Raw genomic sequence first — 15,080 nt, forward strand, 5'->3', positions numbered from 1 at the left:
GTTCTCATGTAAATTTAAAGTAATAAATATATATATATATATTTATTTATTACTTTAAATATTATATATATATATATATATATATATATATATATATATATATATATATATATATATATATATATATATATATATAATAACTTGTCAAATAAAAGAGGGGTGATACAGTGCCTTATTAAGAGATTCTCCCACCTGAGTAGAGGATTTCTGCAGCTCCTCCAAAAATTCAATCAACCTCTCTGCTGCTTATTTGATTGATGCACACTTTAGCACAGTGTAGGTGGATGGCAGTGTCTTGGTAGGTTTCCAGCTGAGCCATAGTTTTTCCGTTTCCACATGATGTTTTGAACAATGCTCTGTGGGACATTCAGAGAATGAGATATTATTCTGCAGACTAACTGTTTTAAATCTCTCCACTACTTGAATCCCTGACCAAGCTGCTTTGTTGACTCTGCTTACTGATTAACTTCTGAAGGCATTTGGTCGCACTGAATTTTAATTATGAACATTTGGTCATCGATACAAGTGTATATTTCCTTCTTTTACTTATAAAACTACTAAAACCATTTATTTTGAATATGCAATTGTTTGCTACTTAGTGTTCATTGGTGAAAATTAACACGAATTAGTATTTGTGTCATAGGGTTAAGACCGCTCTAAAATATACAGAAGTTTTTGCAGAAAGGTTTAAAGGGTGTGAATACTTTTGTAAGAAACTTTGAGTCTTTTTAGTTTTACCTTTACTATCCAGTAAATTATATCCAAATGATTCCTGCAGATAGCAGATTTCTTGTTTTTATGTTTTCCGTTAATGTATTTTCTCCAATAATAAACTGATTAAACTGTTGTTTATCACTTGGAACCAAATATGACTTTGAAATCAAAACAGCATCTCTCTTTGTTTCTTACTTTAATATAATTAAATGTCAGAAAATGAGACATTAGCTTCAGCATAAACAGCGACCAGGCTGATGTCTTTATTAGGAACTAGAAGACTATAATATGTCGGCCATGTGGAACTAAGAGCTGGAGCTTTTCAGAGCTGTTTTTAATACTTTCAGGAAAATTACAACATTAAGCTACTTGAAAAAAAGCAGCTTCTTCAAAATGTCAAGCTCTGCATGACCTCTGGCAGTCAGAGGTCGACAGCACATAAACATTGTAGTAGACTCCATCTAATCACTTTACAACATGTCAAAAATCATGCAGACATTTCACCCACTGGTTCAGCCATATGTTGCTCAAAGTTAGGGTCTATTCAGAAACTCCATCTGTTTTGGAAAGTGACTCACTTTGCAGAACGCCGATGAGCGCAGCGCCACCGGTCCCCTCTGTGAACATGTGCAGCAGCGGCTTGGCCTGCTGGCAGACCCGCCTGCCTGGGGGCAATTAAAGAGCCCGGGCCCTGTGGTCAGTGGCCCCCCCTGGGGTGCCCTGATTGATTGGAGTCTCATCTTCCTAACAGGCTGGCCCCCTGCCACAAAACCGCAGAACAGCACTGAGCGAAGGGAGGGGCGAGGGAATAAAAGGGCCTTTACATGACAGAAAGAGACGAGAAACACGAGCGTTTAGCTGAAAAGAAAGAATGTATGTCAGATGATAACGATTATACTGTAGTAATCTTGGATTGCTCTTAAGACCCAGCAAGGTGTGTGGGAAGGAGTAGTGAGAGGTCAGCATGAAAGCTCTTCAGTGAGAAAGTGCAGATAAGCATTTCTATCAAACTATATTTTTATTGTTCTTACAAGAATGTGAACAATGATAATCCAGACATAATTAACAGGGATTAAAATAATATAACTATAACTAAGACAACACCATTCACATCTTCACATAGAAAAAATCCCCACAAAAACAAAACTAAAAACAACTCTAGTGCAATTTTTTTAGCACTATCTACACTTTGGCTTGTTCTTGGTCCAAAAGTCATGTTTTTGTTGCATCCTATGGAAACATTTTGATGTGCAAAGGTAGTCCTCAGTTTCTGTAAAAACATCACTAATCAAATAACACCAAAAACAAAATTACATGAGAACTAAAAGCGAGCAGCGGATTCAAAACTATTTTCCCAGTTTGAGCAGGCTGAGAAGTAAATTGAACCAAAAATACCTCCAGATTTGAGTTTTTTGCTGTTTGCAGTTATATTAAAATAAAACATTACAAGACAGAATGCAATGACAGAACAATTAAGGGGGATTTGAGAATGCACTGCAAAAATAATGGTTTTGATCTCCCTCTTTTTCCATTATCAAGTTGAAACATTGTTGTTCTACCTGTACATGTTCAAGTTTTGGGATGCAGAAACATTTCTTAAACAAAGCTGATTTTTACTATTTCATATTGATTTTTACAACTGACCGTCTCTGCCTTGAAGATAATTAGAGCTCAGTGCTGCAACAGATGGTAAAAGACTGATTCTGTGTTCCTAATGACTGCAGCTTACCATCTATGTTCCTTGTCGTTTGATCAACAGGGGGAAAAAATAAACTTCCATAACAAAATGGGCCTATTTAGTCCAGCCTGAGACCGTTTCTCCCCCTTCAGTTTCAGACAAAGAGGATACACTTGGATCAATTGTGCCAAACAAAGACCAAACTATGCGGGGTGACGCATCACACAGGACTCTTTCTGCTGCGCTGCACGTACACTCAGCCAACCAGCACTGAGTTGCCAACAGGTTTTCTCCTCTAACTGCCACTCAAGCAAGAAAAACAACAAAAAAAGGAGCAATTTTGCTGTTTTTTGTATCTGGTTCAACCCTCTATTTCATGTTTAAAGCAGAATGTCAGAAAAATAATCAGGATACGTTTTGGTACAATATTAATTCTGGGTCAAAAAGGTAGCAGGACTTCTTTCTTCAGGACTGAATTAATCTTATCTCCAGTTTTCAACCTCACATTGAAGAAAATCTCCAGGTTTACAGAGCTACAAATGTCCTCTGTTGACCTCTTTCTCCAATTACTTTAAAGTATCTGAGGTATGATCTCTAACCAGAAACACCAACCAAATGCTAAGCCTTACAAAATTGTTCATCCCAGATTTGCCAGCGGAATCGCAAATTTCAGTGTATTTTACTGGGGTTTTATGTGAAAGAAAACACAAAGCAGAGTGTAATTATGAAGTGGAAGGAAAATTATACTACTTTTTAAAATTCGTACAATGAAACAAGAGAAGTGTCGCATAGATTTTTTTCTACTAATATACGTTGGGACTCAGATATAATCCAGTACAAATACAAAAATAGGTTGTTTTGTTGTGTGCAGTTCAGTCTTGATATAAACACATTTCTACTGTGAAAAGTCACAGGTTTGAAAACAAAGAAACATACCAGGCAGATCATGAGGGAAAGTTGGGGTTCATGGTAACTCTGAAGGATCTGCATTGTTAGAGAATCTGTTGACAGGACAACTTTTAGTTGTTCAATCCAAAAGTCTAGCCTTTATGGAAGAGTTGCAAGATGAAATCCATTGTTGAAAGAAAGTAATTAGAAGTTTGTCTGCAGTTTGCCACAAGTAGTGTAATGAGCAGAGCAAACGTGTTTAAGAAGATGTTCTGTTTAGACCAAAACTGAAGTCTTTGGCCAAGATGCAAAATATTATGTGAGCTAAAAGCTAACATTGCACATTATCCTGAACATAAAGTCGTATGGTGAAACGTGATGGCATCATCATACTGAGGGGCTAATGAGAGTTGGTAGGAAAATGGATGGCGCTAAATACAGTCGGATCCATAAAGGAAACTTATTAGGGCTGCAAAAGACCAGGAGGATGGAGGTTCATCTTCTAACAGGACAACTCTAAACATTTGGACCAGAGATACAAGGGAATGGTTCAGATAAAACACTACTAAACACTATCCAAGTGTTAAAATGGCACAGTCAAAGCCCATACCTAAATCCCATTCAAAATCTGCAGCAAGACTTGACAGCCTTTCTGACTGAGCTTGAGCTTTTATGTAAAAAAGAATGGGCAAAACTTTCAGTCTGCAGACGTGCAAAACCAGTAAAAATTGACTTCAAAACACTAGGAGCTGCACTAGTTCTGATATAAGGAGGGTGAATTAATTATAAATTCAGGAATGGGACAAATTGCCTAAAAACATCAGATATTTGAATACTTTATGTTTTTTAAAGAGAACTTAAATCTCATTTTTAAATCTAGGTGAATGTATGTAGCTTGTAAAGTGAGATGTCTGACTAATTTTGTGCGTATTATGTTATTGCTATAATTGTTCTATGTTTTGTATGCATATTTTTTTATTTTATCATTTGGACCCCAGAAAGATTAAGACAATGAGTAACCAGGAAGATCAGTTTTGGTGGAAACTAGTAATGAATGCAAATGTTTCTCCTTATGTGTGTGTGTGTGTCAAAAATCTCCAAAACCCCTTAACATTGTTTTCCACTTCACCATTATTCAATGCTTTGTATTGTCTGATCACATAAAATCACAACATAAAATGTTGAAATTTATGGCTGTGACGTGACAAAATATAAAAAAATTCAAGAGGTGTGGATACTTTCGTAAGACACCCAAGTTTGTTCATAAAATGTGAGAATTAATTTCTCTGTGAGCTTTTAAAAAGTATGTTTAATTAAAAAAAGTGAATTACAGTAGTTTCTTGGGTGCAAGCTATGATGACCATAGTTGGTTTTTCTGCATTTGTTGCACCCAAGGCACCAAACATCAACAGGTAGAAGAGGTAATCAATAATGTAACCTCACCATGGTTTCACTTTTAAGTCTTGGAGATGAGAAAAAAGTTAAAAAGAAAAGAAAGTACCAAAAATGTTCTTCAGTTTTCACAGCTCAGTCTCACTTCAATTTTGTGGCAGTGCAGGCATGACAGGAGTTTTCATTGTCTGCTTTGTGCCAGGATTGTCCCTCACATGGACTGTCAGTTAGTCACATGGGTTGCCAGGTCTTGTCCATGGACTGGATGTGTTCCTTGGCTTTCATTCTCAGAGCGGCGATGCTCGAGCAGCGCTGGTCCACGTCTTCCAGGGGGAATTTATCGGAGTACGGGGCTGGACACTGGTAAGGTGGGGGAGCCATGTTCTGCATCCCCTGCCCCGACGGAGGATGGGGGTGAGCGTGCGGGTGAGGCGCATGGGGGGCGCTGTTGAGGAATCCGTGGCTGGGATAACTGGGCTGGAGGGCCTGAGCTGGACCCATGAAGCCTGGGATACACTGGACGGGTGTGGCGCTGGACAGGGGAGACGTCAGCCAGGGATCCAACTGGAGGGAGTTGGTTATTTGACCCATGCTGGTGTGAACCGGAGGCGGGCGATTGAAGGACAGCATGGGGGAGTCATGAAGCCTCATGGTGCTGGCGTCCATTTTTTCCTGCCGACGCCATTTAGCTCTGCGGTTCTGAAACCAGACCTAGAAAAGACAAAGCTGTTTACATTCAAAACAGCACTGCAGTTAATTATTGTTAAAATTACTCTGGTTCATTGGAAAGACATTTCCTTTCACTTCAAGACGTCAATTCAATTTTTCACATTTTGCTCCCACACATGTTAGCATATCTTGTCAATTAATATGAATTAGTGCATATTTCATTAGAGGTCTTTTAATCCATATGCGGATTATGTGAACTCCTTCAGTGAAAAGTGCTGCAGTTTCATAACTGAATAAAGACTCACTACAACTGTCTCCTCTGCCATTTAGCTTTATTTAATAGCTCAGTTTCCATTCAACTTATCCATGGACTTTTCAAGTAGAAACTGGTCTTCAATTCCCAACTTATTTTAAGTAAACTGGGTTTTCTATGGAGCATTTGATGATGTGTAGGAACTTTAAGACATGAGTTAAGATGGGACTTCATCTAGTATGCTATATGGTTATTCCTTCATGTAATCATATTTGAGTTCATTAGAATAAAAACATGAATAGATTGCCTTATACTATGCAAATACATAAACTGGCTTTTTAAACAAAGGATCTTGTTTGGCTGGATTACTGACAGCTACAATGCCTTGCATTTGAATTTACAACACAAACCTATCCTTTTTTTAGATTTATTTTTATGCAATTCACATGTCTTGAATCATGAATTTGCATTTGCAATTTCTATCTCTGACTGATTATCGTAAATAATTATTCTGACTGCTTTTCCATGGTGGTGGAATGAGATTATTCCTGTTTGGATTGCTTTGTTTAATCTTACACCTCTTTGTTTTTGTTTTAAATGTCTTAAATCAGTTAACATTAACGCTGGCATTATCAGTCAATGAAGTCAGCGCAGTATCTCTCTGGATACTTGGAACTTCTTTGGGCTCTTTCTAATCTTTTTACACCAAGCTGTTCAAGTAGACACTGGCAAGCAATAGGCGAAAGGCCAAGTGCTTTGGCTTGATGCTGGAACTAAGCACGTAAGTCAGGTTATTTAAGGTGATAAGGCAAGTGAGGAAATGTTTACCCTAACAGCATCAACGCTGTTTGGCTTTGTGCCGTAAATTTTAGCAGGAGGGGAAGAAAACTTTTACAAAAAGAGGTTGTATATCTGCAAATAACCATTGATAGTGATTGCACCTAAATTAGCCCCCCCAAAATCAACTCCTTTTTTAACACTAATTTAGAGTTTAATGTGCAACCAAACTGACTCCAAGGATTATGATTGTTGAGAAAAGCACAAAATAAAACAGGAGAACCACTTTGGTGGGAAAACCTGATCAAGGCTCAAAACGGCAGCTTCCAGGAAAAGAGAAATCACAAACAGAGTCATCTGTTAGACTCCATTTATGAGATTAGAGAGGCTAAAATGTAAACAATCAATCCTGCTAGATAAACAGTCTCCTGACAGGAGCTCTTTCACATCCTAGGTTACAACATTAATTTTAAAAGTTAAGATTCTCAGAGAAAAAAGGAAAAAATCTTTAGACGCAGCAGTCCAGCGAGGACATCTCGAAGGCTACTTGGTGGACGGTATGTGAAAGCTCAGATGTGTGTGTATGTCCCCACTCTAGTGATACCTGCAGCCCGCCTCACCTGGACTCGTACTTCAGGGAGGTTCACCTTCATGGCCAGCTCCTCCCTGCTATAAACGTCTGGGTAGTGGGACTTCTCGAAGGCGCGCTCCAGCTCGTGCAGCTGGTAGGTGGTGAAGGTGGTGCGGTTGCGTCTGTGCTTCTTCTTGGGTTGATCGTCCTTGCATGACTCAGGTGACTTGCCTTCGTCGCTCTCCACATTTTTCCTGAGCTCACCCAGCTCTTCGTCACTCTTGTTTGTGTACAAACCAGCATCTACCCAGGTGAGAAGAAAGAAGAATTGAGACATTTTCTTTGTTTTGTACATTAAATGCTTTTTGTGGAAATCAGACAAAGAGAGAAAGAGAAACAAGCCTTGTTTTCAAATAGACGTTGTAACATCCACTTTCCAGCACAGCAGACATTTGCCTGACGAGTTCAACAATACTAGGTCAGTGAAGCAGCATCAATGGACTTTAAAAGCATTCCTAATCTGATTTTTAAAAGTTGATCCCTGTCTTTACCTTCACTAGAGGTAAAATGGACTTAAAAGTTTTAGAGATGCTTTACCTGCATTACTGGTCCACCACACCTGAATCAAATGATTGGTTAATGTCTAGGATGTCAAAATAATGGATTCAGGTACATGGAGCAGGGATACATCCAAAAGATGCAGGGCTGGAGTTACAGATCTGTTCTTTAGCCCTTTGTTTCATTCATACGTAATTATTTATTATACTGCTGTGGATTAAAAATAAACTAGGCATTATATTGACAGGTGACATCAGGTACTACAAGGCTTTCCCTGTAATCCTTCCTCCAAGGTGGGGTCATTCTTAACCTTCCTCTCTACTCTTCCTCCTCACCTTCACCAGTGCACATCACCTTCAACAATAAACAACATGGGAAACAGTGAAGTCCACAGTGGGGGTGCTGCTGGGTGAATTAGATTAACAAGTAAGTAATTTAATTAAAGAAAATACAGAGACCCTGATCCCCCAATCAGATCAGTTGTTCTTGTGAAGCAGCGACCAATGAGGAGCTGATCTTTGCCACGACTGGACCCGGTTCAAGGGCCGTACAGCACTTAGCTCAGGTTGGATAAGATGCCAATCACTGAAAGAAGGTTAATTTGACTTGCTTGCATAAGAAGTTTAGGTTTAGTGTCACAGCAGAGAATAGTAGCATTTTGGTAGCATCTGCTAAACGATTTGCTCAAGGAAGGAGACATTTAAAGGTAGCAAGCTACACGAGAAGCTGCCACTCATTAAAACATTTACTTTTCAGTCTAAAGTTCATATTGGCAATAGAATATAATCATCCATCTTCCAATACGCTTGTTCTAGTGGGATCACAAGGGGGGCTGATGCTTATCTGCAGAGGCTGACGGGCGAGAGGCAGGGTCACCCTGGACAGGTCACCAGTTCATCGCAGGGCAACACAGAGACAAACAGGACAAACAACCATGCACACACACCCACAAGGACAATTAAGAGAAACTAGTCGTGTTTTTGGACTACAGAATAAAGCCGGAGTACCAGGAGAGAACCCAGACATGCACAAGGAGAACATGCAAATCCATGTAGCAAAAAAGACCCCAGGCTGGGATTCAAACTCAAAACCTTCTTGCTGCAGGGCAACAGTGCTACCAGCTGTGCCACTGTGGAGTCATAATATAATAAATATAATGTAATTTCACATAAGCAATGGGCAGCCATTGGACATATTTTATCTGCTTTATATTACAGTAAGAATAATTTAACTTGATGACTGTCTTTACCAGCTCTTGAAGAAATTTTTTAGATTCTTAAATACTTACAAATTTACTGAAATGATTCAGTAAAACAAAACAAAAAAAAATTTGATAAAAGATAACTGTATACTTTCAGAAATAAATCCATGAATGTGAAAGGAGTTGCAGTTTCATGTGGTAATTTTGATTTTATGTTTATTTTCTCACATTTTTAGGGACCAAGTGGTGTTATAAAAACGTTGACGGGAGTAGCTTTATGTAGAATAAAAGTTATTGCAGTTAGGAAGTAAGCTTTGTAGCAAGATGCCATCTTATGATCTTAGCTTCAATAAAACACCAGACCGTTTCCGAATCCTAGCGCTGCATTAGTTTATGTTAATGGGACGTATTGATGAGGATAAAAGACAGGTCGGCATGGTCTCTGCTTGGACAAACAGGAGCAGCAGCAGAAGCAAAGCAGGATTGGATGGGTTAATTTATCCACCTCTCATTAAGGAGCCATGACAAAGGCTAAGCACTGACAAAGGCAGAGGTCAGGTCTGGTTCAGTGACCAGCTCTTGGCCTGTCAGCCCATCACAGCTACTGGTCTGAAGCCACCCCACTGGTTCTCAGCCAGGACAACATCTCCACACTGAGAGCAGGGGCCGAAGTGACACCAAACAGGAAAAAAAACAACAATCAAGCAGAGTTCATTCAGGAGGATCTGGACCAACTTCACAGAAAACACAGACATAAAGGGAGTGATGTCACTCCTGCTGGTGCATGTCAGTTAGAGAAAAATAAAGCAATTAATAATCTCTCCCATCAAGAGCGCTCTGGCTCATCCTCATGCAGATTTTTTTTAGTTTTTTTTTATTTTTTATTTTTTTTTGCATGCTTGTTTCTGCCACCAACCACCTGCCTGATCCTGCATGTGAAAAAAGCTTCAGATTAAAACGAGGAAAATTTGATTCTGTGGCCGAACGATGACAATAACACCCGAATGAACTACTGTACAATCTAATCTGCGGAGAAGAGAAGATTAGGGGGGAATTCCACAAGGAGATGGAGATGGGATTGGTCTTGGGGACATAAACCCGCTCTACACCATCTTGTGTTGTGATTTATCTGCTCGGTCCAGTCAAAGCAACAGGATCTACAGAGCAAAAGCATCTAACGCTCTTATTCGGAATCAGCATGAGCTAAAATAGACATTTTAATTTGACGCCCGACGAGATTAGTCTTTTGTCAGGTTTCTTCAATGAATAAACGTTATTGTACTGATTGCATTAGCTTCAGTGTTTGTACCTGGACTGAGTCTATTTCATTTTTCACAGTAATGTCGTCACATTTTGTTAAATCGGTGAAATATTTGAAATGGTAACACTACCCAGTTTATTCATTCTAACCATGAAACACTAAGCTTGTATTATAATGTTGAACTCTGCAGTCAAATAGTTTGAAAGATTGCTCAGTTTGGAAAGATCTTCCTATTGCTCCAGTGTTGAAAATCAATTTTGTTAATTGATTGAATTTTGACTGAATTTTGTTAATTGCTGAAAATCAAACACACTGGGGGTTTTTTTCCAACAAAAGTTTCCCTTAAAATCTAAAAACAAAAATCCTCTCAGACTAACCTTTACACCAAGCCAACAATATATCTATATATATATATCTATATCTATATATATATATATAGATATAGATATATATATGTTTATATATATATATAAACAAGCCTTGGGCCCAAAGCAATCGATTCACTGCTTTAAATATAAAGAAAGTGTTCATCTGTTTTCACTCACCCTGGTACTGCTGCTGCTGTGAGCTGCTGTTTCTCAGGTGTCCGCTGTAGGACGGATGGGGCAAAGACTCCTGCTGCCTCACATGATCTCCCAGGCCCTCTATGCCCATCTTCTGGGGTCCCATGGGTCCGGCAGGACTTAGCAAGGCGTCCTGGTCTTTATTGAAGCCCAGGATGACATCAATGCTGTGGACGCGGCCCCCGACTGCGGCGCCCCCGCCTTTTCCCATTTCGTGGAAGTTGCTGGGCGAGAGGCAGCTGTCGTCCACCATGCTCATGGTGTCCAGTGCTAAATGCATCCGAACGTCAGGGGGAGTCACCTGGACAGAGGGGAGAGGTGAGGGTGAGGAACCAAAGGAGGTCAGAGGCGACCCAACATGTTCATTTGGGCCTCTGAATGGATTTTGCTCCGTCCAGATTGGGCCTGCGCTCCCAGTAGACTCCAGATCGGGGCCCAGTTGACTAAATACAACAAGTTGGGGAATGTATTCTCACATGGATTTTCTCAGTTAGAACCCATGTGTGTTCAACCTTTGACTCAAAACTATTCACATTTTGGGCCAGTTTTCTACTAATATGGGTCCCATATTCAAATGTTTGCCAAGAAATCTCCAGATCACACTTAATGGCTTTTTTTCAGCTACAATATATAAACCTGAATCTTGTCTTCAGAGGTTTATATTACTACTGGAATATAACATTATTGTATTCAATCATTGTATTCAATATGTTATATTGAATATAACATATTATATTTTCAATCTTTTTCTGAACAGTTTGAACGTGGCGTCATGTATGAAGGCTAAAAAGTAACACAATGACCGGTTAAGTTTTAAATAACGAGAAACAAACACATAACTGGTTTGTCAAGTATACATTTAAATTAATATGTCACTTATAAATAGAGTATTTAGTAATTTCATTCTGTATTTCTATCTGTTGGTCTTGCATAGTTAGTGAGCCGGAGTGTTGCAGCTCTGGTGAAGAGGATAATCAATCATTTTTAGAACAAGCCAGAGTTAGAGTTTTTATTGTTTTATTATCGATGCAATTCAGTAAATGAACCATTAAATGAGTTTATCAATTCTATTAACTTCACATAATTCAAAAATAAAATGAGACCAAATTTTTATTTATGGGTTTTGTTTATTTAAAATTATTTCAAGTAATATAACTGCTAAGGTATTGGCATACTTACATACATCCAATTCATTTTAATTAACTCATTTTTCAAAATAAAGTTACTACTAAATTTCTTTATCTTGAAAATTTAATTACTTGACAGTCATGCAGTTGTGATCATGAGTATTAGCTGATAAAAACCTTCTCCCATCTAATCAAAGATCCAGCTTTTATATGTGTTTTCTAAAAGCAAAATAAACATGTTCATTTCATGTCACATTAAATCTTTAAATGGTATAAACAACTCATTTTGTTTGTTTTTATGTTCTTCTCTGCAGAACTAGCATAGACGGGTAAAGCTTATTATGCAAAAATGCCAAAGAGTCAGAAATGTCAGTAGTGAAAGCAAGAAAACCTAAAAAATTTTAAATTAGTAGGCCAGTAAACTAAACCCAGATGTGTTTAGCATGTTTTAAACTTTTAAGCTGTAGAGAAACATCTAATGGTTACCTGTTGGAAGAAAAAACGGTGAATTGCTGGAGCTGCTGATGCCGGGCTCCACCTACTCCTCTCAGCCTCCAACTTTTTGCTTTTCCCAGATCAGTTCTTTCGCTCCTCCTGCGGTTTCTCTCAGTCCAGCCTGCTCTCTGCTGTGCATTCCTCAATATATTTCCCCCAGTGAGCCATAAATGGTCCCGACAGGAACTCTTCTGAAAAGGGCCAACCTACAGAGCCGCTCAGCTTAGCAGCATCCACTCCGACTCGGAGAGCAGAGTGGCAGAGGAGTGAGACCGGGAGGGAGAGGTGGACAGAGCTGAGGAGGCGTAGGAGGTGAAACTAAAGGATTAGGACAGCTTGTTTATTGCAATCCTTCCTCTTTAAGAGTGATTGGCAGCCGTTTTTTGCTCAACTAACTGCTTTAAATGTACTTTAGAGTCAAATGAAAGACTTTTGCTGATGTAATTTTGGTTGTTTCAGAAGAAAATAATTATTACGTTTTCACTAAGCACAGTCAGCCCTTTAGCGCCAAGACAAAGGAAGGAAAAGCAACAGATCCAAAGAAATTAATGTGTGTTATTAATGAAAGTTTAAAATCTTATAATGTTCATAATTGCATGTAATTCCTCTTCTTTCACATTGTATCTGATAAAAAGGTAAACAAAAGTGTGACAAAAAATTGTGCTTATTGTTCAATTTAGCAAGATGTTAAAGCAAAATTTAACCATGCAAATTAATTTGGAAGTTTATGAATATGCTGATTACAATTACTGAGGTGGGTGAAAATTCAGCATTAAAACCATCTTTTATTGCAGTCAATAATGCAGTCAATGATGTCAAGCTAGAACTTTTTTTGGAAAAAAAAAAGAAGTTAATTTTATCACAAGTTGTTTAGTAAAAATATTCCACGACAAGAAACATTTTTCTAGACAAACTAATTGTTTCCCCTTGAACAACGTTTATAAAAACATTGTTATTGAAGGATTTTATAAGTGTGTTCTGCTTTGTGAGTGTCATGAAGAATGTTTAATTAGTAGTTAATGACTTCCTGTTTTTCTGCCGTATTAATTTAGAAGGAATCCATTACCCGCTCCTCAAAATGGAAAAGACAAGAAAACATGCCATTAAGTAAGTCATGTATGTGTGTTGACCTTTGCCTTTGCTCCTACATTTGCCCATATCAACAGTCAGAGTAATGATAAAAAGAGATAAAAACAACTTGAACTCTGACAAATTATGTTGGACGAAGACGTAAGTTTTTTTCTGCCACCATTTAGCAGGACTGAAGGGGGAGGTCGGAAAATCTCCAGATGTTGGACAAATTTTATTTTATTTTATTTATTTGAGCTACTGCAAATTCAAGTCCAACCCTTTCATCCATCATGAATTATGATCCTTTGTGTCAGGATTTTTTCCAAAGCGTTTTTGATTTTCTGAAGGCATAAAAAGGGTCGGGAAAATAATTTGTAAAAGCAAAAAAAAAAAGAAAGAAATTCTAGATTTTATTTTCTAGGTAATCAGTTGTAATTTTTTCCAAAGGCAAAGTTGTTATTTGGAAAATAGATCAGTAGGGTTGGTCTTTAGGGGTTACAATAATTTTTTTGTACCTCGATAGTAGAAGGATGGACTGTCTGGATTGGTTGGCATGTTTCTTGTCTGTCTGCTGTGTTGGATTTAGCAAAAGATTTCTTGCAATTTCAATGGATGGCCAGTAGTTGGTAGTGTATTGTATGATGCACTAGTGTCCACGTCAGTAGTCTGTTTGCATTTATAACACAAAAATCTAGACAAACAAGAAAATGGCTTTTAGATAGCTGTCCACTGGGTTAAAGCTTCTCACACATTTCTACAAAGTGCAAATGAATTGTTTTTGTCAAAGTGGATGAACATCTACGTGTTGTAATAATTCAATTTGTTAAATAAAGCAAGTGACAGCCAATGTGTGCTTTTATTTATTTAGTTTTTGAAATATTATTACATGACACAGTTTCACAGCCTCTAAAACTGTTGAAACTTTTAAGAGACGACCCCTGCATCACTCTTTACGTTAACCGTCTGTCCATCCACAGAGTTGCACTGCTTATGTTAAGCAATGAAGCAGTCATGTTTTTGCACTGTGGGGGGAAACTGCAGTGCACAGGGAGAGAACCAGTACATGTATGGGAAGAACATGCAAACTCTTTGCCTAAGAGGGAACCCAAACCCCTGATGCTCTACTCCGGTGTTCCACTGTGCAGCCCTGAAGTTTCACTGTTAATTATTTTATTGTGAAGGTTTAATTCATGCAAACCAGGTGATTCTGACACAGGAGAGTTTTTTTTTTTTTTTTGTACTTGTAAGGTGTCTGATTTGTAGCGTTCTTCACAGACTCTCTCTTCCACTGAAGGTCGCAGTGTGGATTTGAGGATCAGCTGTCATCTGAATAATGCTGACGATAAACTTTAGTAAAGATATTTACTAAAAAAATAATTACGTCCTTCCATATCTGGGTCAATGGAGGTCCTGCAGGTGTAGCGCCTGGGGAATAAATTGATTGCACAAGCAGGTTGTTATTGAGTCAATGGAAAGGTATCAACTTCCAGATAGCAGGCGGTTAAACAGCTTATTGTCTGGAAGAGAGTGATCTCTCATGATAGAGTGATTCCTTGTTGCATCTCTCCTTTGAAAATAGCCTCCAAGTTGGAATGTAGATCCATATTACTCTAGTTATACTTTAAAGTTGACCTCACTTGTCAGCAGCATAGGAGATTCACAGGAATGGAGAAACACAGGTTGATGTAAAAATAGATACACAGGACATGACATATTTACCATGAAAAAGGGAAGTTATTCAAAATAAATACGGTGTATGTCTGATTTTGCCTCCAGACCAGTTTGTCTCCTCATAAATTCATACTCTCATTTTTCACTCATTCATTTCCAGTTATCTTCCAGCCCATTTTCATCTCTGTACC

At 38.4% G+C, this 15,080-nt stretch overlaps 1 protein-coding gene across 1 annotated transcript; it reads right to left on the reverse strand.

Moving 5' to 3' along the window:
- Window positions 1-1,771: 1,771 nt before the first annotated feature.
- Window positions 1,772-12,339, reverse strand: rx1 (retinal homeobox gene 1). Its single transcript, XM_044129365.1, has 4 exons — window positions 12,139-12,339; window positions 10,508-10,826; window positions 6,992-7,245; window positions 1,772-5,383 (listed from the first exon to the last, which is right to left on the reverse strand). Exons 2-4 carry the CDS (start codon window positions 10,803-10,805, stop codon window positions 4,904-4,906), a joined length of 1,032 nt encoding a protein of 343 aa, XP_043985300.1. The 5' UTR covers window positions 10,806-10,826; window positions 12,139-12,339; the 3' UTR covers window positions 1,772-4,903.
- Window positions 12,340-15,080: the final 2,741 nt, after the last annotated feature.

This window comes from Gambusia affinis, linkage group LG10 (assembly GCF_019740435.1).
Source record: "Gambusia affinis linkage group LG10, SWU_Gaff_1.0, whole genome shotgun sequence".
In the NCBI taxonomy this organism is placed as follows: Eukaryota; Metazoa; Chordata; class Actinopteri; order Cyprinodontiformes; family Poeciliidae; genus Gambusia; species Gambusia affinis.

What these genes read in the sequence shown, in the direction of transcription:
- rx1 (XM_044129365.1), bottom strand. Translation starts at nt 10,805, where the DNA reads ATGCATTTAGCACTGGACACCATGAGCATGGTGGACGACAGCTGCCTC. An exon ending in ACAGCAGCAGCAGTACCAGG is followed by an intron (nt 7,246 to 10,507) that starts GTGAGTGAAAAC and finishes TCACCTGGGTAG; the next exon opens with ATGCTGGTTTGTACACAAAC. An exon ending in TCCCTGAAGTACGAGTCCAG is followed by an intron (nt 5,384 to 6,991) that starts GTGAGGCGGGCT and finishes TGTCTTTTCTAG; the next exon opens with GTCTGGTTTCAGAACCGCAG.